Genomic DNA, 22033 nt, shown 5'->3' on the forward strand with positions numbered 1-22033 from the left:
GTGAGACTTTCGCTCTCTTGCCTGATGCCAAGAATGAAACTACATGGCTAAATTAACGAGTCTCCATGACACAAGGTGGAAAGATGAGCTGTTGGGTGAAATGATTCCTAAGTAATGTACACAGGGACTCACAACTTCCCACCCCATGGGGTGATTTGTGTATGTGCAAGCAGGGAACGGTTCACTCCTTGCTCCTTGCTGCAGCAGAACTGGAGCAGAACTCAGCTCTCCTTCCTTTCCTGCCTCACAAGGAAGCTTTGATTCCTCTGTGTTCCTATATCTCCCAAGTCAAGGTGTTGTGCTGGAACAGAAATGTTTATGAGACAAGATGATTGTACATTGCGGGGCTAGAGAACTGATCCTGCAGGTATAAACTCAAAACTCAAGCAATCCAGGGATCCGGCAGGTAAGACCTTTGTGGACAACCTTCCAGCTGAGATACAGTTCATTTAAATACAAAGATAATATCTCATTACAAGAGTACTCGATACCAGTCCTCTACCTAATCGATGTTTTCCTCAAGTACCTCAAAGTGGTTTGACCAGAGGGCAGGGAAACGGGGATGCGAGGGGGATGCGAGGGGGATGCTCCCTGCAGCCGAGACCCAGCTGTCCGTGCAGTGACACCGGTCACAGGGTTGTTCCTCTCGCTACAGCTCTTTGCGACAGCAACGCGAATTCATCACCAGAAGAAGCAGCTTACGGCAAACGCTTCGGGTGCGGGCGGCCTCGCCAACGCTTGGCGAAGAGTTGTGTCTGCCTTGTCAGCTGCGAGGAAGAAAATTAAAGTCCGGTTTTAAAGCCTGACTGGCAACAAGAGCTTCTGGGAATTAATTTTTCCTTTGAAAACGTTAATTAGTCACTGGTATTAAAGCACGTGGAGAAAAAAAACAACCCAGGCAGCCAGCCCTGGGAAAGGGGCGATTAAAAAGCTCTGGTCCCCCCGCGCCTCACCTCTCTGGCTCCCGACGTGCTCGGCCGGGCCCCCCCCCGCCCGGCGAGGGTGGGAGGCCCGGCCCCTCGCCCTCACGGGGGCCGTGGGCTGAGGACGGACCTGGCCGGGCTGGCTCCCGGGCACGGCACCGCCAGCCTGCTCGGAAGGCGCCATGGGGCGGGAAGGGGGCCCGGGAGGACAAACAGGCTTCCTCTCGCTCCCGCCCCCACCGGAGGGCAACCGGGGCCCGAGCCCGCCCCCGCCCCACCGGGAAGGCCCGGCCCGGCGCAGCCCCGCCCGCCCCGCGGTGTCCCCTGGGATGCGTAGTCCCCACCGCCCGCCCCGCAGGACTCTCCGTCCCGGCAGCTCCCGCGCCGGTGCTCCGCCCACCGCAGCTGCCACGCCCTCGCCCGCAGCCTGCTGGGCCTTGTAGTCCCCGAGGCCTCACCGCCGGCCGACGGTCCCTGCGCTGGAACTACAACTCCCGGCATGCAGCGCAGCGTGGCCTCCCCCGCCCTGCCCTGTTGTTGCGCCCGGCTGGGCCCAGCCCTCCACCCGCCCCCCCTTCGCCGCCGCCGCGGCGGCCGAGCTCGGTGTCCCGGGGCCAGCCCGGAGCGGCAGCGGCGGCTCCGTGCGCCAGGGCCCGGCATGGCACCGCGCCGCCCTTCGCGCGGGGACCGTTGGCCGTAGGTGCGGCAGGGCCGCCCGGGGCCGGGATCCGCAACAGAGGGGACCCTGAGGGGGCCGAGCGGGGCAGGGGGCCCTGAGGAGGGAAGGGCGCGCTGAGGAGGGGAGGGCGGGCTGAGGAGGCCGCGATGGGGCGGAGGGGGGGGTTCCTGAGGGCACTGGTAGGAGGTGGGGGGGCCCTGAGGTGTGGGGAGGGGTCCTGAGGTGTGGGGAGGGGTGACGGGTCCCTGAGCGGGGCTGGGGGTGACTGGGGGGGGGGCTGTGGGGAGCTGAAGGTGCCGTGTTGGGGAGCACTGGGGTGGGGGACCCTGTAGAGGGCCGGGGGTGCCCCGAGGGGACTGTGCTGGGCTGAGGGGTCATGCTGGGTTGAGGCTGTTCTGTGGCTGGGGTGAAGGGGCGCCCTGCGGAGGGGGCTGCTGAGGGCAGAACTGGGGAGCACTGGTGGGGAGCGCCCAGGGATGGCGTAGGGTTGGGGTTCCCTGTGGAGGAAGAGGTGAACTGGGGAGCTGAGCTTTACAAGTGGGTGTACTGGGTAGAGTGGGAGCAGAGGGGCACCCTCAGTGAGGGGATTACTGGGGTGCGGTAGGAGGGAAGGAGTGGCTGAGGACAACGCTGTGGGTTGTGCTGGGACGGTGATGAGGGGATGGTGCTGTAGGGGCAGCTGTAATACTGAGGAGTGCGCTGAGGTGATGGTGGGGAAAATGGGGCCTGAGGCTTTGCCAGTGTATATCGTTGAAGTGGGGTTCCTTGATACATCTGGAAGGCAACGGGGTTTGCAAGGAGAGGCTGGCATGCTTAGGATAGGCTGGTCGGTTCAAGGAGAACTGCAAACCAAGGAGAAAAAAAAGGTGAAGGTAGCTCTTGGGGAATGAGCCAGGCTCTGAGAACCTTGAGTTAGAGCTGTTTTGCTTGTTGCAGCTGACCAGTGGGTGAGAAAGCATCGCTTTCCCGCTGTGCTACGACGTCCTAACCCTCCCTGGTTTTGCAAAAGTGGATGTCTGACCCTCCTGTAGGCATGGCTCACTTGAGAGAATTTGCCAGCCAGGTAAGTGGCAATTAAAAATTTGTTTTAAACTCTTGTATCAAGAGCAAACATGACACCCCCAGAAAAATCACTTTTTGCCACTCTTTATCTCTCTTGCACGCGTCTTGGCTTACTCCTGTTAGCCAGTTGATTTATGTCTTACTCCATGGTGGTGTTGGACTGACAGTGTTAGGTTGCCAGCCATATAGAAAGGGAATTCTTCGCCCAGGATGGTGCCTTTCTCTGAGGTTAACTTTGCTCTTCCTAGGAAGACTGGAATCATTGGCTCTCTGAGTATTTTTGGGAGGGGAAGTCTAGAAATGGGAACAGAAAAGCTGTATGTGCAGGCTGTGTCAGACGTACCATGCTGAAGTGTTCATAACAGTAGCCTGAGAAAAATGGTTCTTGTAACCTGAATGCATCAGAGGGCGTGATATTTGATACTGAACGTGTAACTGGTCTGAGAGAGAGCTGTCAGCCTCAGTGGATGTGGTTAAATCCTGTTGTTGTGATGCCATTTTCATAAAGAGGAACGTGGAAGGATGATGTCATGACTTGGGACTAAAAGCTAAACCACATTAATAGTACTGACTTGAATCTTCTTTCTTCTGAATTTCCTTGTGGGGTGTGTTTTATTATTGGCAGATGTCAATACTGAATGTCAGTCTTGTTAAACCATGCTTTGTGAGAATTTTTGGCATTTTTCTGTTCTGCTCCTAGGTGTAGGATTATAATACTAAAAGCTTTAGTGGTTTGAGATGATGCTTTCTCCAAGCCTTTTCTGATCTAAAATTGATTTGCAATGCATGCTGTCTTTCACATTAACAGTTTCCCCAAAGTGTGTATGGAATAATTAAATGCAAATACAGTGCCTGAGTGAGTCATGGTACAGGGAGAGAAGTGGAAGGAGTAGGAAAGGACACTGTCTGGTTAGGGCTGAGAACTGAGTTCTCAGCAAGTTCTGTCACTACAGAGGAGGTTGCTCTGAAGCTTTCTTGTACACAACATTCACTGAAGAAGCTTATCGGAGTTCCAGTGGTCTCATCTCCAAATTTATTAAGCAAATCTAAGGCATTCTCAGATTCTGTCATCCCATGACTCCCTGTCTGGTCCTGGAATAGGAAAGCAGCCTGTGTTCTCCTTTCCTCAGGTTTCTTCAGGAATCCTTGGTGGGACCTTGTAACTGACCTGTGTAACCGATGCTTGCTGGAAGGGCAGTAGGAATTGGCCTGAAGTTCTGTTCACCAGGGTTTAGGAAGCAGTGGGAGGTACTGTGAAAATTGAGAGACTAAGACTTGGACTGGAATGTCAGAGCCTTGACTTGTCTTTGATTCCCAGTTCTGCTGCTGATGTGCAGGGTTACTTTAGGCAAATCCCCAGGTTGCTTTACCTCTGTCCCTCCGTTTCCCTGCCTCAGCTAGCTGCCTCTCTCTCTTTTCTTGGCTGCCCTTTGTTGTGTACATACAGCACAGTGGGCCTCCGGTCTTTGTTGGGAGCTCTGTCTGCTAGATGATGTTATTTGCGTTACGGTGTTTAAAGCTCTGATCTGCACTCTGTTTCTAGTTTTGTTGTTCCTTATGTGACCTTGAAGGAGCCATTCAAGTTCTCTGGCTAAATAATGCTTCACTCCCTTGAAGCAAAAGGATACTATCTGTAAAGCAAGTTGGGAGTTTCAGAGTGTTGAACAGAAACTTCCCTCTTGTCTTCACTCCAGAAGTTTGAAACTGTCGTAGGTTTAGCAGTTGAAAAGAGCTGTGCACAAAATTCATATAAACGGGGAAGCTTTCAAATGTTTCCAGATACAAAGCTTATTTCCCCCAAAGAGAAGACAGTGCCTGCTGCAGGTGTCTCTGTTGATGGCCCAGAGGTTGGTGTGTAGCGTGCAATGTGGGTAAATGCTGGATGGGAAGTTGGGGAGGAGAGGAGGCAGTGAAGGAAAGAAGGTCAGTAGCTGAGGTTTATTAAAACCAACTTCCTCTTCCACTGTGTTTGGCAGAGGAAAATTATGTTTGTTTGCTTGGCTGTTTGGAAAGTGCTTGAGCCAGAAGTAACACTAAATGCTGCTGTAGTTCCATATCAACATTTGGAGGCTGCCAAACTCAGTCAGCTTCAGCTCTTAAAGTATTGTGGCCTTGACCATCTCTTTCTGTTACAGACTTTTCCCATACAGAAAATTGATTCTGATCCTGCCCTGCCCCAGACCAAGGAACTCGCACTTCCAAAAGGGTTTAAGCACCTCTGAGTGTTTTACGCAGCAGATGCAGGTGTGACTCTTGCTCACAGTGCTGATTATGACTCTCCCGTGAGTGAAATCCAGCCAGACACAGCCCAGAGAGAAGACCTTGAGCTGGTTCAAAGGGTATTTGCTTCTGTTCCTAATATGCAGCTTATCTTTCCAGGTAGTAGCTTTGAAATTAGGGTAGATGTTTACCCTTCTTCTCTAGTCTCCTCTCAAAGGCTGTGGATATCATGTCTCTGCAGCTGGAGGTGGCAGAGCTGCCAAACCCATTCTTTCCCCGTGAAGCAGCTGATGTTACTGCCAGGCTTGTCTCACAGCACACTGCAGTTCTTAATTCCTGATGTCTGCAGCGAGTCGCTCTGTTTTAAAACATGACATCATCAGGCGTGATGGCAAACACCCCCACACCTGTCATGACAGAGCATCCTTCTGTGAGATTGGATCCCAGGGGGCAGAAGTGGAGCACATTGCTAGTAGATTGTCCTCATCCCTCTCATACTTGTTCCCTCCCTTTCCTGCACGTACAACCAAGACAGTGCTTTGTGTGCTCTCCCCCCAAAGCCGGTTCATGCCTGGCTGAGCCATCTCGAGAGTCTGACTGCTCTCAGTGGGGAGAAGCAGCGTGAGGCTTTTTGCTCCAGAGCTGTGTAATTGACGTTCACTCAAGCAAAAAGGTATGATGAGGTGACCATCCCATAATGGCTTTACGTGTTGTAGTAGAACAAGGAGCAGCAGCTGGTCGGCTACCTCTTCAGACTCTGGCCTGGAGCTCTGTTTTGCAGCTCTGATGGGTTCTGTGAATGTGCAAGAAAATAGAAAGATCCTAGGCTGGTGAGAAGTTGCAAAGCTGACAGGTGCTAATAAGTTTCTTTGGTGTATCTGTACTCAGTTATGCAGGTGTAAAGCTTTTCATCTGGATTCTGATACTTTCTACTAATGGAGTTTTTCAGATGTGTTTGTAGCTGTGCAGCTCGGAACACGGATTGGCAGCCAGGGTGATTCTCTGACAAGACTGGCACTGAGCTCAATTCATGTTTAGAAAAGGGACAGATCATGCTTATTACGTCCCTCATTGCGGTGCTCTGCAGGTGCAAATTTATGGGGGTAGAGGAGAGTCAGGCTACACAGAATGCGTTCTTCTCCTCCCCTGCCCACCTTGCTTGAGCCCCCCGAGTGCAGCAGTGTGCTTCTCTTCTGACGGAGCAGTGCACTTGCGTAGATCTCCGTTCCTGGCATGACTGCGTTTGTTCTGCTCTCTGGTGAGGTTTACATGCCCATAGATCTGAACATTTGCTCATCAGCTGCGAATTACCATGTGGCAACTCTAACAAGAACTTTTTTAGTGGACCAGAGCTTCTGAGCAGATGTCCTGCAGGCTAGCGTAATTTTATGTACCTCGATTTGTCATACGAATTCAGAATTGCTTCCATGAAAATGCCACCTGGCAATGTCTTCTGTGGTGTCCACAGTGGTAGTTCACAAGGTGTTCCACTGGGTAGGCCTTGGTCTGCTTGAATTGGGGATGGGCCCGTTTCCTCCTCCCTGTTTATAGAAAGTGAAGAAATCCATGAGCAGACTCTGGTCCTGCAGCTGGCGTCCAGGAGCCTGTAACCGTGGCTGGAATGGCTCTCGACCCCATGCTACTTTGCCCCCTGCTGCTCACTAGGTTCTGGTTGTGGCTGGGTAAGACATGTTTGATTTTGGCAGCTCTGTCAAGGGATGCACATCCTCAGGTCCTCCGCAGAGTCACACTCTTGCCCTGTCACCTGAGAGCTCTGAAGCATTCCCAGATCGGCTTTGAAGTGACAGGTACTGGGAAGGCAGATCCTGTACCTACAAACCAAGTTTCCTGTTCCAGCCTGGTCTGGTGGGCCTGTCTCTTCTGCCCATCAGAGCTGCATCATTTTCCTGAGTCCCTTGGGCAGGGTTTCCATGTGCTTGTCGGGAAGGTTTATCTCCTTTGCCACCCCTACATGAACTGATTTGTTCCACAGAAAATGGAATAAACTGACATCAAAGTACGGAAGCTTGTTTGCAGAGATAGCCTGATACATAAAATGGTGGTTGTCCCCAAAGCTGCCTGCAGTAGCCGGTGCTCTTATGTTTAATGTCCTGTTCTTGAAGAATCAGTCCTGATTCTCTGATGTGCCATGCCAGGCTGAGGAGGGGAGCAGTAAGTTACATCTTGCCATTTCTTTTCTCATGGAAAAGTTACTTATGTGGGAGGGGAGGAAGGTTTTCTTGCAGGGTTCCTTCCCTGCAGGATTCACGTGGATAGTGTTTCCTTTACCAGCTGAGCCAGCTGCTCCTAGGAGATGATCCTCTTTCTCTCCCTTCTCCCTGAGAGCGCGGAGTGGCTGATGTGGTGAGGGGCATTTTTACGCTGTGGCAGGTGACCGTTCAGGGTAAAATCTGGGCCACCTTGCTGCCCCTTCCTGTAAGTTGGTCAAGAGGTGGAAACTGGCCTCTTGTGAGCCTGGAATGGCCAGACTGTTCTCCCTGCGCCGCGGCTGTCATTCTGTTGTCTCCTGGCATTTCTCAAGCTCAAATCCTCATCCTTTCCCCCGCCTCACTCTCTCCAGTCCCTGTTATGTATCTCCAGTTCCTTTCATCTCTGCATATCCTCTCCAGTCTGTTTCCAGTGCATTTGTTCAAAGTACAGCCTGCTTGGGTGTTGCCATGGATGCACAAGGATATTTAGTTATCCTTCTGTATCTTGGACTGGAATGCATGTGGAAAGCCTGTTGAGTGAGCTGACTGTAAAGCTCTCTCTGGGCCTGGCTTATTCCGTATAGCGATGCACTGAGCACAGAAGGCAAACAACCTGCAATGACTGCCTGGCTTAATCATTAAGTAGTACTTGGGGCTGCTCAGTGGTGGCTTGCTGCTAGAACCTCGTGTTAGATGGAAAAATGTAGCTGCCCTGCTCTCAGATAAAATCTCTGCCAGCTCAAGGCCCTTGTAAGGGAGTGACGGGTTGGAGGTGAGACCGAGCAGTTCTGGGTGTGGAAAACTCACTGTAACAGCTTGGCTGCTTCCTGTTGTTCAGGCCATATTTTCCGGATTTTTTTTTTTTTTTTAAAAAGCAAGACTTATTTTTTTAAAAAGGCAGAAAGACTAATCACAAAGAGCTTTTTAGTAGCATGAAGCAGAGTAGGACCTCCTGGTCTGCAGCTGGGCAGAATGAAATAGCATCAGGAAATTATTCTGATTTCTTCCCTTTCTCATCCCTACTCACCTTAACGAAGAGTTAACTTTGAAGCTACTCTAGTCTGCTCTAGCTACTAGTCAGTATTTCTCCCATGATGATCCTGTTAGTAGCTTCCCAGTTGATGTGCTTATCTCATGAGGGAAATGCTGTTTGCTTTTGCATCTGGGTGTGCCAGCCAGAGGAGAGGCTCTTCCAGAAAAGCCGGTCTGCAGCTGGTAGTGTCCGTTTAGCTCTCCTCTACCCTCTGGGATAGGCAGGTGTTTGGACGCCTCGCTGCTGATCTTCTGAAAGGTGTGAGGCTCCCTCTGAAAACATCTGAAGAGAGCTGGGCTGGGTGCTGCCGGGAAGTCAGGCTGCAGCAGAGAAGACAGCTAATGTGACCTGGCATTTATATTACTGGAGCATTTCACCCTCTAAACAAGTAGGGAAGGGTGCAAATCTTTCAAATCATTGCAATCTGAGTGCAGGAAGGCAGACTAGGGAAACATCCTTGTGAATTCCTATGGCCGGTTGCTCATGCCCATTTTCTCACCTGGATCTTCAAAAGAAGGCTGCTTCAGGTACACCTTACCTGGCTTTTTATTCAAGTGTGAAGAAGTGCTTGCTCGTGGAGCTGCTTTGGCACCAGTTTGGTGCCTGCAACTGACCAGTCCTGTCCCAAAGGAGCTGACATTTTCAGTAGAAATGCTTGCTGACATTCTCCTTCTGGGCTTCTCTCCCTTTTTCCCCCACTACTGTCTGCCGGGGCGGAAAGCCCATGTAAAAGGCTTCTTCAGGTCTTCTCATCTTGGATATGCTCTGTGTTAAGCTTCTCAGCATGTGGGGACCTTTCAGGATGTGTGAGTTTCGAGCGAATTAAAACAACACAATAGATGGATAGATAGGGAGATGAGCCGTACGGTGGGTATGTGAGGCGCTCTGCAGGCTGCGTGGGACTTAATGGGCTTTTCCCATCTCTGCTTTCTGGTGTAGCACTCCAGGGTGGATCCTGAGGAGCTGTTCACCAAGCTGGAGCGGATTGGCAAAGGATCGTTCGGTGAAGTGTATAAAGGGATTGACAACCGCACCAAGGAAGTGGTTGCTATCAAGATCATTGATCTGGAGGAGGCTGAGGATGAAATTGAGGACATTCAGCAGGAGATTACAGTGCTCAGCCAGTGTGATAGTCCCTACATCACCCGGTACTATGGCTCCTACTTGAAGGTAGGACAAAGTCACGGCACTTCTTTTGCCAGCAGTTTGGGAACGGGTTGGGCTTCTCTGTGGGTGCTGCAGCTGACAGTGATGTACAGGACTGAAAGGTGCCCAATCTGTGAGTGTCGGTGTGGCAGCAGGAGCAGCAGTGGCTCTGCTCACTGCATTTATGTGATCTTAATAGATTGAGACTGGGCTTTAAGACACTTGCAAAGCACGTGGAAATGAGGTGCCCAGTACAGTGTGGTCCCAAGAGCAGGGCACTTGACCAGAGAGAAAATTATTCATTGAAGAGGCTGACGTCTCCCTGGTTTCACCGTTCTTGAAAGAAAGTTTGTGGAATACTTTTCCAAAATTCCACAGTTTTAAGGTAGTACCACTGAGGGCTTTATGCTTCTGGAAAGAAGAGGAGTTTGAAACTGTACTTTGTGACCTTGTGGTCATAATTTCAGTAGAAATGTTGAAAAGGACTTGAGTCTTTGCAGAAGCGCTGCTAGCGCTTCCGTTGAGAACAGGTTTAGGAATCCTCAATGGAAGCTACCAGTAGTGATGACCAGGAGTGGCCTCTGCATGCTGGCTGCTGGAGGTGTACGTAACACTGGGTCTGTAGCAAAAAGCTCTTGAGCTTTTTGCATCCTCATAATTCCTTATGTATTTTTCAAAGGCCATAATGCATTTTCTCAGCGTTCTACTGAAACACCAAGCAAGCTGTGGTTTCATGGATCTGCTACTTATCTCCTCCCAGGATCCTGTGAACCTCAGTCTGGAAATCTGTTCTCTGAGGAGTAAGAGTGTCTTGCTGACCGTACCCTTCAAGCTGGCAGTCCTGTTAATGAGATCAAAGGCTGCAAAGCTCCCCTGTCATTGTCAAGAAGGAAATGTGCTAGATCTGTTGGAACTATGTTAAATGGCTCCAGCCTGAGAATGTGCTCACCTCTGGGGGCTGCGTAGTCTGGTGCCTGTAGGGGCACTAAGCTTGCTCACACGAAACTGCAGACCGAGAGAAAGAAATGTACTGGGGGCAGGTCCACCGCTGTAATGCTGTGGCAGCAGGAAGGAGGGAGCTGGGAGCTTCCTCCTTAAGCCTCTGAGAGCTGCGGTGTGCAGCACCTCTTGGGTTGTGTACAGGACTACTCATGTGTTTTGCTGCCTCTGGGGTGTTTCACTTTTCTGACTGCTTTTATTACTGATTTGTGTTCTTGCTTGCAGGGCACGAAGCTGTGGATAATCATGGAGTACCTAGGAGGAGGTTCAGCCCTGGATTTGGTAAGTACATGGTAAGCTCTGGACCATGAAAAACGTTGGCTGGAGCCTTGGTTTGTGAAATGCCCATAAGCCAGACACAAACTGGCCACATACCATCTTGCTGACAGCCCTGTGCCTAAAGGGCAGGCGGTGTGGGACAGACATGCTGGTTGTGCATATCCCAGGACAGAGGAAATGTTTGCACAGAGCTCAGCTGTCAAAGCACTGTTCTCCAGCGAGCTCTACTGCTTTACAATGGGAAGAACCAGTGAACTGAAATGTGACAGCAGCCAGTTGTTTTTGAGCAATGCGAACGCATACTTCACCTGATAAGAGCTCATGGTATTGTTCAGTGCTCGTGCGGCATCAAGCTCAGCAGGGACCTGGTCTGTGATCAGGATTCCCAGGTGTTTGGTAATTCAAATTACATTTAACAAGTTACTCCAGATTTTAAGGGAATACAAATGCAGAATAGACACATGGGCAAAGTTCTGCTGTGCTGTGTTCTGTCACAGGATTTTGCTTTTCTCAGGATAATAAAGCCGGTTTCTCCAGAGCAGTAACTAAGGTCATGTACTGAAAACTGCTGAGCCTGCACCGACTTGGAGGGAGGATGTAGTGGTGGGGCTGTCACCAGCAGAAGTTGTCTTGGTGTCAGAACTTCAATTATTGCACTGAGAAGGCAGGACTTGTCTAGGGGAGAAGTGATGGAAAGGAGAAGAGCTTTGATAGAATACTCCGCAGCCAGAGGGTAGCAGCTGTCCCCAGGCTATTGCAGTGGCTGAAATTAAGTTTTTGCATGCTAGCAGAGAGACTTGAACAAGAGAAACTGGTAAGATGTTCTGTTCACCAGCGTATTTGCAGGCTGAAGTGAGAGATGAGCATCCTGCTATTTGTCTGGGAAGCCTTTAGTAGACTCACAGAAAATCCCCCAAGGATTTTCCATTTAATGTTGCCAGGTGCATAGTCCAGCGTTCTACTTCCAGAATGTGCAGCAGGCATGCAGTAGGTGCTTCCTGCTGAATATGATCTGCTTGGCCAAGGTTTCGAAGTAACAAACTGAGAGGCTGGAAAATCCAAGTCACCCTCCTTTAAGTGATCTTTCTGCCCTTTATCAGCTGAAGCCGGGACCCCTGGAGGAGACTTACATAGCTACTATCCTGAGAGAAATCCTGAAGGGACTGGATTATCTACACTCTGAGAGGAAGATCCACAGGGATATCAAGGGTAAGAGTGGATTGCTCAGCTCCCTTTCTTGTAAGGGATGTTACTAACATAAGTTTCAGAAGTATTATACAGCAATAATCCGAGAGGTTTCAAAGACTGTTTCTCAGTGCTGCTTTTCCTGTTGGATTGCTTGTTTCTGGATCTGGTGCTTGTCATTTTATTGCAACTCATGTTTTTCACATCTTTAGAGTTTTGAGTAACAGTAAAGATCTGTAGCTCTTCTCTGGCATTTGTAGTTTGGACAGGCAGGGGGCTAAGGCAAAGTAGTCAATGAAAGGCACGCTCAAATATTAGCTGACTCTCAGTTATGTCTGGTCATTTGCTTTACTGCTGGACCCCGAAGCATGTGCACGCTGGTTATCATCATTACAACTTAGTGTGAAGGTGAGCTGTCCTCAGGCAGGGTTCACAGCCCTAGAAAATCAGGGCAGCTTGCATCAGCTTATCCTGTTACTGATTTTTATAGTCACTGGCTGTAACCAGTGTAGGGAGTCCTGGCATTTGCCTCCCAAAGAGCAGTCTCACACCGAGCACACAGCATCGAAGGGCAGCGGGAGGGCGGGAGGACGGTGCTGTGGAGATGTGGCCAGTGTTGGACGCCAGCTGCTCTGACCCTCTGCAGGAGGGGATGTGAACAAGCAGAGCAGAGAAACTTCATGCAGGAACTTCATATATAGAGAAGATTTCATTGCGTATGTGAGACTGCGTGTTTCTAATGCTGCAGGCCATGTAGGACTGTTGGCTGCCAGCAGAGTGGGGAAACGCTAGAAGTTTGTAGGTGGGGCCTCAGAATGAAAAGTCCTACAGAAAAAAAACCCATCCCAAAACCTGAGCAATGCCCCGTCTTAAGCTGAGTGAGTGGGAAGCGGCACAAGACCAGGACTTCTGAGCTCTTTAGAAGGATCTGCTATTTATCCTGTGCTGAATGCTGCTCTGAAAAAAAATCAAGACCATTGGAGGGATCGTGGGCCGTGTTTGTATGGCCAGGAATCACACCTAGGTGATTGTGTGGCCCTTCACATCTACTGGCTACTACCCTAGAAGTATTCCACTTCTGATCCAGCCGAGCGTATGAACTCACTGTGTGTTACCCAGCAGAGATCAGAGCATGACAATGAGTGTGAGGCTGGAAGTCCAAGCTGAGGGTTTTCGCTGGGGCAAAGGAGGGTGTCACAGGAGGTCCGTTCTCAGTATTCGGTTCTGTGTGGGCTGGAGATGATTCAGAAACCAGTGGACTTAATGCTTATTTGTGTGAACAGCTGCCAACGTGCTGCTTTCGGAACAAGGAGATGTGAAGCTGGCTGACTTTGGGGTGGCTGGACAGTTGACAGACACCCAAATCAAGAGGAACACCTTTGTTGGGACTCCATTCTGGATGGCACCAGAGGTCATCAAACAGTCTGCTTATGACTTCAAGGTGAGCCAGCAGCAGGAGGAGGGTTGCTACTTGGTGCTGCTATGTATGAGATGGTGCTAGGGTTAAGACAAGGACTGGAAGTGCTGTTTATTGCAAGAATACTACTTTCCTGTTACAGTTCAGGCTCTGTTGGAGAAGTCTGTCTATTAGACATGAAAAATCCTGTCTGATTTTATGTGATCAGCCTTTCAGCTGTGCTAAAGTTGCATGCTTCCATGTTGCAGAATTGCTCCTTGCTGTTCTGTGCTGTCACTGTTCTTGCTCTTCTTTCAGGCAGACATCTGGTCCCTTGGAATTACAGCCATTGAACTAGCAAAGGGAGAGCCTCCAAATTCTGACTTGCATCCTATGAGGGTTCTCTTCCTCATCCCCAAAAATAACCCTCCAACACTTGAGGGTCACCACAGCAAGCCCTTCAAGGAGTTTGTGGAAGCCTGCCTCAATAAGGATCCTAGATTTGTGAGTATTGCTGTCCACCTGTGAATTTGGGTAGAGTGTTGCAGAGGCCAAAGATTCATGTAGCAGGAAGAGCTTTTGGTGCAAGGCTCCTGGAGAGAAAGATGTGCTGAGCTTGCAGAATGGACAGGCAAGCCTGGCAAGAGTTGAAGTCAGTACGCTTGCATGTTTCGTATACAGAGGTGGTTAGATGTAGATGCTTTCCTTATTTGCTCCAGAGGCCGACAGCTAAAGAGTTGCTAAAGCACAAGTTCATCACGCGCTACACCAAGAAAACCTCGTTCCTAATGGAGCTGATAGATCGATTCAAGCGCTGGAAGTCGGAGGGCCATGGAGAAGATTCCAGTTCTGGTGACTCTGATATGTACGTACATGTTCTGCATGGTGCCCCCTGCTATACCCTGCGTGCCCAGGGTGGCCTCCCACAAGCAGCTCAGGCCCTTTTCAACCCAGTGCCTGGGTTGGAGATCTTACGGGAGCTGCAGGAGAGCTGTGAGCGTCTGTTTGTGGGAGCAGGTAACTGCTGCCTGAAGAGCAGGCTGTTACCTCCCGTCGGGTGGGACCTACTGCTCTATTCGAGCCTGACCTGTGCAGCCTCTTGAGTGTAAGGAATCAGAAGTACTGACAAGGAATGTCTGGTCTGTGCGTAACTAGTAAGGCAAGGCTCTCGATGCCTGCATGTTATGCAGATTCTGTTAAATACATCGCCTTTCAGAGAGCTACATGCTTTAGTAGCTGTGGCAACAGCTGCGTACGTGTGTTTGTGTATTCATGTATTCATCAACTTTTCTGCTGATGTGGAGGGTAACGAGGCTGCGAGCCTTGGGTGAGGAAGGGGCACTTTGTTGCCAGGCTGGTGTTGCACAGCTTCTCTTCACCCCTGCTGGCAGCGACTCAAGTGACTAATGGCTCTGGGAGGTTGGCTTGCAACATCTAAGCCTGGCCCCTCTCATTGTAAGCTTGGATTATCTTGAAATTTTCCTAAATTTAACTGGCACTTGAAACTGTCTTTAAGCTGGCTAGAGCAGAAAGGTGGTTGTGGTGATTTGGAAACATGATGTAGTGGTTGGCTCAGATCTCTGTGGTGCTGTATATGGGCTGTAGAGGCTGAAGCAGTTTCTCTTTAGGGTTTTTTCTGGGATAGGGAAATGCCTGGAGCCCTGTGGTCGTATGACAATCAGGTGAGGGAGAGCTTGTCTCTATGGGAATGCACCTGGTGTATGGAGCTGAGGCTTTGTCTTGACCTTCCCCTTTTCGTTTGCAGTGACGGAGACACAGAAGATGGAGACCAGGGTCCAATCTGGACATTCCCACCAACTATTCGCCCCAACTCTTTGAGCAAGCTGCACAAAGGAATGGCTCTTCATGGTTCCCAGAAGGTCTGTTTGCCATCAGTTCCTTTGGAAGTAGGCTGAACTAAGACAAGCTTTTGAGGGTCTTTGGGAGGCTACCAGACACTTGTGCTCGGTCTAAAATTTACTTTAGTCTGGTATCAAGGGCTAGTGCCCCAGAGCTGCCCCTTCCCCATTGTCAGGGTACTGCAATCTGTGGCTTTCGTGAGACCTGCTGAGGGGGCTGCCATCAAGGCACTGTGAATTTACCAAAGGCTTTGTAGTTTGTGTGCCCTGGGAGCCTTTGCCTGTGCTTGTAACTTCTTTTCTTGTTGCTTTCTAGCCAACTGAGCCCATCAAGAGGCAACCACGCTCACAGTGTCTCTCCACGCTTGTTCACCCGGTTTTTGGGGAGGTGAGTGGAATCTTCTTGGTGGCTGGAGATGAAGAGATACCTGACATGGCTAATGGGAAGGATTTGGAGAGGGGAGGTGGGGTGAGATACCTAGCAGGGGCAAGGGACTATGAAGAGGCACTATTTGTGCCTCTTGTTCAGAGGTATGTCAGGTAAGTGAGTGTGTCCCTGCAGTGTCCTTTCCAATACACCTGCGTCCCCAGAAGCATAGTGTTACTGTGTTGTCTTCTGGTGAGGATAAAGTGGAGCAGTACCTGTTTCTTATCTGCGTCTTAGGCTTGTTAATGCCTAGGCAGCTCTGGACTCTGATGGCCCTGGCCTCCGTTGCTGAAGCTCAGCTCGTGTTAGGGCAGGCAGGTGTCTGAGCTTGCCTGTCGCTGTGCGTGTTCCTGCCCTCGTGCTATGTGCTGCTGCACACAGCAGAGTCGCTGAGGGGCATGAGGGTGGATTAGAGCTGTGAGTTCTCCAGAGTCCATTTCATGCTTCTCCTTACCAACCTTGCTACACCAGTTCCAGGCAGGAAGCAGCTTCTTGGGTCTGTCATTTCTGCTGGTTTGGCTCCCTTGCCCCAGATTTGCTGATCCTCCTTTCCTTTGATGAGCCTTCCCTGCTGGCTGTGCTGATCCTGTTCAGTGAAACCAGGTGCAGGGAAGGTTCTGGGGTTTCTGAAAGAACCTGGCTTCTGCATGCGGTAGCAAGGGATTGGAAGAAAACTTTTCTTCAAGTAGGAAATCTGCTTCACTGCTTGTTGCAGGTGTTCTTTTCACTTACAGCTTCCTACCAACAGCAGACTTTGTCCTTCTCACCGTTGTGTTAGTGCCTCTTAACCCTGCTAGGCCTTGATCACCTCTGTCCATGAAAGGGCTGAAGCTGGCTTGTGAATTCAAATCTTGCTGAGGTGCCGTTCATAATCTTTTCTGTGCCTTCCCTGCCTGTGTATTATTGGATGTTAATATTGGAAATGACCCATGGTGGGTCAACAGTACAGATGTGGGCAGCTGCACAGCTAGAAACCTGTCTGCCCTTTCTGGAGAAAGGGGAGAGGTAAGGTATTTGGGCCTGGAGGGCCAACCAGTGGATAAAAGCCAACTGGCAAGGCTTTGTGCAGCGCAGCTCTCTCACCCCCTGCCAACCTCCAGAAAACTCTTCTGCAGTGGAAAGTGACAGGATAACACAGACTGCTCACGTGGCAGGCTGCTGGGCGAGCTAAAGGCCAGTGGCTTGGCACCAAAGGCTGGTGATAAATGGGCAGCTTACCTGCAGGACAGACCCTGTGTCTCATTTTGCTCCGAGGCAGGCAGCCTTTGATCAGGTAGACATCAAATCAAATCCTTGGCTTGAGCATCACAACTATTTTTGGTTTAAGAAATCTGTGTCCTTGATGTGTAACTGAGTTGCCCTCCGTGCCCCCCGCCACTTCTGAATGAGCAGAGGCACGTGCGAGCTGCTCCCACACAAAGCCGAGGCGCTGCGTTAGGGAGCGGTTACCCCACGGAAGAGGCAGCAGCTCTTTTGGGCTAGGAACCGTTTGTTTCCAGCGGGGGACACTTGGGGGACGGCTGCAGCTGGGGATTAGCGTTCACATTGTTCTGCTTTCTGGACCGTGGAGAAAAGGTGAGCTCCAGCAACAGGAAAGGCTGATCCTACAATTGCAGGCAAAGAACTGTGAGGCTTATGTAAAGCCCTTTAATCAGTGTAGCCTAACGAGAGCTTAATTGAGCTGGACAGCAGTGAGCTGGCAGACATCACTTATTCAACAAAAGGTTTTGATTTTTGTTCAGCTCGTTGCGTAATGATGTGCACCAGGGAAGGGGCTGCTGCACAAGCTGCTTGTGTGAAGGAGGTGGGAAACGCTGCAGAGGATGGGACCACGGGTTTTCCAACAGCAGACTCCTCCAGGCTCAGCGTCAGTGACCCATCAGGAGTTCCTTAATGACAGAGGTGTAGCTGTTTCAAATTAACTGGAACCACGTGCAAGTAGACCCGTGGCTGGTGAGGCCTAGTCACAGCACGCTAACCGTGACAGATGCAAACCGAGGCGTTTCACCTAGGTCAGATGCTGCACGTGGAGGTCTTGGTGTGTGGGCTTCATTCCCCTGTCCCCCTGGGAAAGCGCTCTCCTGGGAGAGTGTTGGAGGCCACGTGGCTCAGGATCTGTAGCATGGCAGTAGTCTGCCTCAGCCTCCCAGTCCCTAGAAGCAACTCAGACTTTTTTGTGGTTGTTAAAAGTGGGTGGCGATTAATTCCTGGTGTTACGACATTTTGTGCTCTACCTGTCTGGGAGCCTTTGTGTGCATCTGGGTGCTAAGCTGTCGTTGGCAGCAAAGGTTCTGGTACTGGTTCAGATACAGCTGGAGTTCTTTGTTCTGTCACTACTTCTGGGTTTTCAGGGCTGCTGATCCATTTCTAATATCATTTAGTTTGTTTAATAAGAGCACATCAGGGTCTGTTTGTTAAGGACTTCAGCTGCTGTTAGTACCTGGAGGAAAGTCTGAACTCCAGACATTGGATTTCCATCTTCCTGACCTACAAAAAGAACCCTTCTTTATTTTGTTTAAGAAGAATGTGGGTGCCCTTCTGCACCCTTGTGTAGTCATACTAAAAGGGAAAGGGACTTAATGTCTGCTGTGCACTGCTTGACCAGTGCTTTCTGCAATGAGAGGAGGAACTAATGCACTGTTTCTGCGTTGCAGCTTAAAGATAAGCACAAGCAGACTGGAGGCAATGTGGGAGCTATGGAGGAGCTGGAGAACGCCTTTAGCTTGGCTGAGGAGTCCTGCCCAGGCATCTCTGACAAACTGATAGCACACATGGTGGAGCGGGTACAGAGGTGAGTGTCTCCAGAGTGGGAGCTGGGGTGGAGCTGGCAGTGAACTGACCCTTGTCCGACTCCATAGCTATGGTGAAGGTTGGTGCTGAGCCATCCGGACACCCAAAAAGTGAATATTGATGACAGCTGACCTAATAGTCCCCAAGTCATTTATTTTAACTGCTTCTCATGTAATGGAAGCAGTTCTCCCTGCCTCAGAAGTCCCTTCTCACACCGAACAGGTTTCTGTAGCGTAGATGAATGTTGCAGAGCGCAGAAAGATGCTGCTATTTGCTTCATCTTGCATAAATATATGTATGGCATCCTGCTGGCCCCATCACCCATAGCAAGGACTATGCAAAATGTCATCACAATCACTTTTGGAAGAGTATCTGTTTCACTGCAAGGAATGTGCTGTACAGCACTACGTGCAGCCAGTCACGCTGCTTGCCCAGCTTCAGGTAGCAGGAAAGTGTGTTTTTTGTGAAGTGAATTACTTATTAAACCAGGGAAGGAGTGCAGTCTGGTGGAATTAAGTTCTTTGCTGCTCAGCAGGTGCTGCGTCAAACTTGTCTCCGCTACTGGCACCAAGTTCAGTCACGTCCATGTGTTGCAGGCAACAGTGTCAGATCCTGATCGCAGGTTTATCAGGCTTTATTTAACATCAATTTGGCTTTTCTCCCTTTCACAGCAGGCTATCCTAAATCTTGCCCTTTCCTCACTAGCCTGGAAACTTACCATTTGGCCCCTCGCTGGTCAGAAGGCTGGAAGTAAAGTATTTTGCTGTCCACGTGACCAAAGGAGCTGTTCTGTGCTCTGGTTGCTAATATAAATACAACCCAAGCTTCACAGTCTTTACACCCTTGAACTTGGGCTTTCTAAGCACTTCTTTCTGACGGGTTTAAGCTGGCGTAGCGTGTGCCTTGTAGCTAGCTCAAGTATCCGTTGGATGCTGTCAAGCAAAGAAGAGCCTTAGGTATTAAGGACTGAAAATACTGGCCATCCTTGAGGGCTTCTGTTACGAAGTCACTTAAGCAACTATCTCATAATCACTTAAAGCCGGAAGGAGAACGCTCTCGTCCCTTCTGGCTGAGCCACAGAGGTCACAGACAGCGTCCTGGTGATGCCTGCAAAAACGTTAGCCTCTAGCTGAGCAGGAGGTGCTCGCAGATGTGTCTTGGGTGACTGCAGCATCATTCACTTCTGTCAGCCTAGAAATGGCACTACTGGGTGGCGTATAAGCGTAAGACACTGGCTTTTTTTGCAAAACCTCAGAGACCCTGGTTGGTTTCTTACTGTAAAGTATTAGTGCTTAAAATTTCTTCTTAGCCTAAAATTGAATCTTTAAAGTCTGAAAAAAGGTGCCAGCTTGGCTTTTTGTTAAATTGCTGTTTTTTTCTTTCAAGACTTCTTTATCTAGAAAACCAGTAGTGGCAATGGGAGCGGGGACTTACCTTTTCATCTGCAGGCACACCAGCTGGCTCGGTGTGTGTGGGCCGTCGTCCAGGTGAGGTCCTGAAACGCCCAGTAGTGACCAGTTCCACCTGTTGTTCTTCCTTGCAGGTTTTCACACAGTCGGAACCACCTGACTTCTGCCCGCTGACACCTACGTTCCCTGCCGCTCTTTTGAGGGGGGGAAGGATTTTTTCCAGCTTCATAAGAACTACATCTCTAATCCAGACCACCATCTGCTGTTGGATGTAACATTGTGTTACGGACTCCAGGACATTTCAGAGCCTTCATATTACACGTGTTTCCATGATAACCCAGGGTGGGGTTTGCGATGCAAGTACAATTTAGACCTTTTGCAGAACCCGAGATGGGTGGTCTAATTGTTTTTACAATGTAATCAATGCAGTTTTTAATTGTTTCCCTATGGATGTATCCATTTTGGCTTGGTTTGATTCACAGCTTGTTACTGGTAAATGCCTGGCTGCTGGAAAAGAGGGAGATTCTCTTCCTTTGAGATACGTTTCAAAGGCGGGTCTGACGGGTTTAGCCTCCTGCCCTTCCTAAAGAAGTGTTTGTGAGCAGTCACATGTGAGTGCAGGTGTGTTTGGAAGCTCTCCATGGATTACGGCCTCTGGGAAAGTTAGAGCAGCTCTCCAGTTCTTCTGGAGGATTGCTTCAAACTCCTTCACACACTAGTAATAAAAAGCTTTCGAGTCTAGCAGCAGCTGAGCTAATACGCTGCTGCTCTTTCCTGGCTTGTCATTTCACAGGAGGATGGGTTTGCTGACTGTACTTTTTTTTGGCTCTGGGACATTGTTTTGTATTAGGCCTTGGTTCATCTAATTCAGGCAACGGCAGAACTTGCCTTGGGTCTGCAGGGACTGGAAGGCGAAGTGGTTATGTTTGGTTTGGGAGCTGTCGGAGTTCCTTTCCTTGGTGCTTTCTGCAACTTGAAGCAACCAGATGCGCAGGTTTGGCAGTCCTAGGCTCTAAGCTGAGCAGACACCTCCTGTGCATGCCCAAATGTTGCAGAAGGATTTAAAAAACGGTGGGGGGAACACGAGAGCCAAAGGCACTGACAGGGCTTCAGTTCAAAAGGCAGATGGACGTTGCCTAGCAGTTCTTGAGGCAAGAGACCTGTCCTCTACAGAAAGGTAGACACTGGAGGGCTGGCAGCAATGGCACCCCAGTGGTGTGACTGGGGAGGGAAGGGGGGTCACAAAAGCCATGCTAGGCCTCCATCCCCTTCTTCTCAGCTTTCCCTTTCTGGTTCTTCTCTCAGGCTGGGATGTAAACTGCTGAAGCCAGGGCTCTGCTCCCGTTGACAAGCTGTGGTGCTGTTTGTTTGCTAGCAGAGAAATTGAAGCATTGGCTGGGTAAGGTATTCAGTGGAGCCATCCCCAACTAGCTTTGCTTTCTGTGTAATACTAGTTTATAAAGCAAATCTTTAATTCAGATAAACGCACAGATCTTAAATCCATACTTTAAAGGTCTAGAAAAATAGACTTAGCAAAATAACTTCTGATAGCTGGTTGCTTAGAGATCTGCTCTCTAATTGTAAAGATATTCCCATTAAGTCAGCAAGACCTCAGATATCCAGATCTGTCTGGGTGGTTGTGTGTGAATGATGTGGCTCACCCCAAAGCCACTGAGAACAAAAGCTGTAGCTGTTCAGCGTATTTGTTTTTTAAAAGATAGGCCGCTTTGTTAGTAACAAGGCTTGGTTTTTGGTACTTTGATTCAGACCTGCAGATTGTAAGTGCTGGGCTAAAAGTAGCTCAGAAGGACCACAGATTCCCTCATGCGGGTGTGCGGTGTTCAGTGTAGCGTATGACTATCCTATCCTTTACTCTTCCTCTCCGATGGATAAATACAGGCTCAGCAAACACTGTGCACTTGTCCAGTAGAGAAGAGGTGCTGCTGGTTGATCGTGCTGCAGATCTGCTGCGAGCGCTGTCTCTCTGCGGCGAGAGCCATCTCGGAGCCTGCATATATGAAGAACAGAACAAACCCTTTTTTTTTTTTCCTCAGGAGGAGTTAACGTATAGACAGGAAATGTATGGAGGTGGAAGGCAGAGGCTGCAGCCCAGCAGAAAGGCGGCTGAAGGGCTCCTGCTGCTTTTAAAGTTGCTGTTCATGATGGTAGCAAATCGTGTCAGTAAGGTACCTTGTATTATTACTCACATGCACTGCAGTGTAATGAGTAAACTTTTTAAAGGAAACAATCCCCACAAACTTCGTCCAGTATTCAAAGCAACAATGGTTTTAGGTTTTAAAAACGTTGAAAGGGATCTGCCACTTTCAATAAAGTAACAAAACAAATGAGGCTGGTGTAACTTTGTATTATTAGGGAAAAAGTATTTATTCCAGCTGCTTTTCTTTGCATTCTTCTT

At 49.7% G+C, this 22033-nt stretch overlaps 1 protein-coding gene across 2 annotated transcripts; it reads left to right on the forward strand.

Annotated features, from left to right (window-relative positions):
- The first annotated feature begins 1485 nt into the window (after positions 1-1485).
- STK25 (serine/threonine kinase 25) lies at positions 1486-21965 on the forward strand. 2 transcript variants are annotated; one of them, XM_086754435.1, is made up of 12 exons: positions 1486-1623; positions 2539-2665; positions 9067-9297; positions 10498-10554; positions 11652-11760; positions 13020-13177; positions 13451-13636; positions 13852-13997; positions 14898-15012; positions 15308-15379; positions 18073-18209; positions 19752-21965. In XM_086754435.1, the coding sequence occupies exons 2-12, from the start codon at positions 2615-2617 to the stop codon at positions 19789-19791; spliced, it is 1302 nt and encodes a 433-aa protein (XP_086610561.1). In that variant the 5' UTR covers positions 1486-1623; positions 2539-2614; the 3' UTR covers positions 19792-21965. The 2 variants fall into 2 exon arrangements, with proteins under 2 accessions (XP_086610561.1, XP_086610562.1); XM_086754436.1 differs by lacking the exons at positions 1486-1623; positions 2539-2665 and adding an exon at positions 4867-5003.
- Positions 21966-22033: the final 68 nt, after the last annotated feature.

Source organism: Chlamydotis macqueenii, chromosome 9 (genome assembly GCF_036417535.1).
Source record: "Chlamydotis macqueenii isolate bChlMac1 chromosome 9, bChlMac1.mat, whole genome shotgun sequence".
In the NCBI taxonomy this organism is placed as follows: domain Eukaryota; kingdom Metazoa; phylum Chordata; class Aves; order Otidiformes; family Otididae; genus Chlamydotis; species Chlamydotis macqueenii.

What these genes read in the sequence shown, in the direction of transcription:
- STK25 (XM_086754435.1), top strand. Translation starts at nt 2,615, where the DNA reads ATGTCTGACCCTCCTGTAGGCATGGCTCACTTGAGAGAATTTGCCAGC. An exon ending in TGAGAGAATTTGCCAGCCAG is followed by an intron (nt 2,666 to 9,066) that starts GTAAGTGGCAAT and finishes TTTCTGGTGTAG; the next exon opens with CACTCCAGGGTGGATCCTGA. An exon ending in CTCTTCATGGTTCCCAGAAG is followed by an intron (nt 15,013 to 15,307) that starts GTCTGTTTGCCA and finishes GTTGCTTTCTAG; the next exon opens with CCAACTGAGCCCATCAAGAG.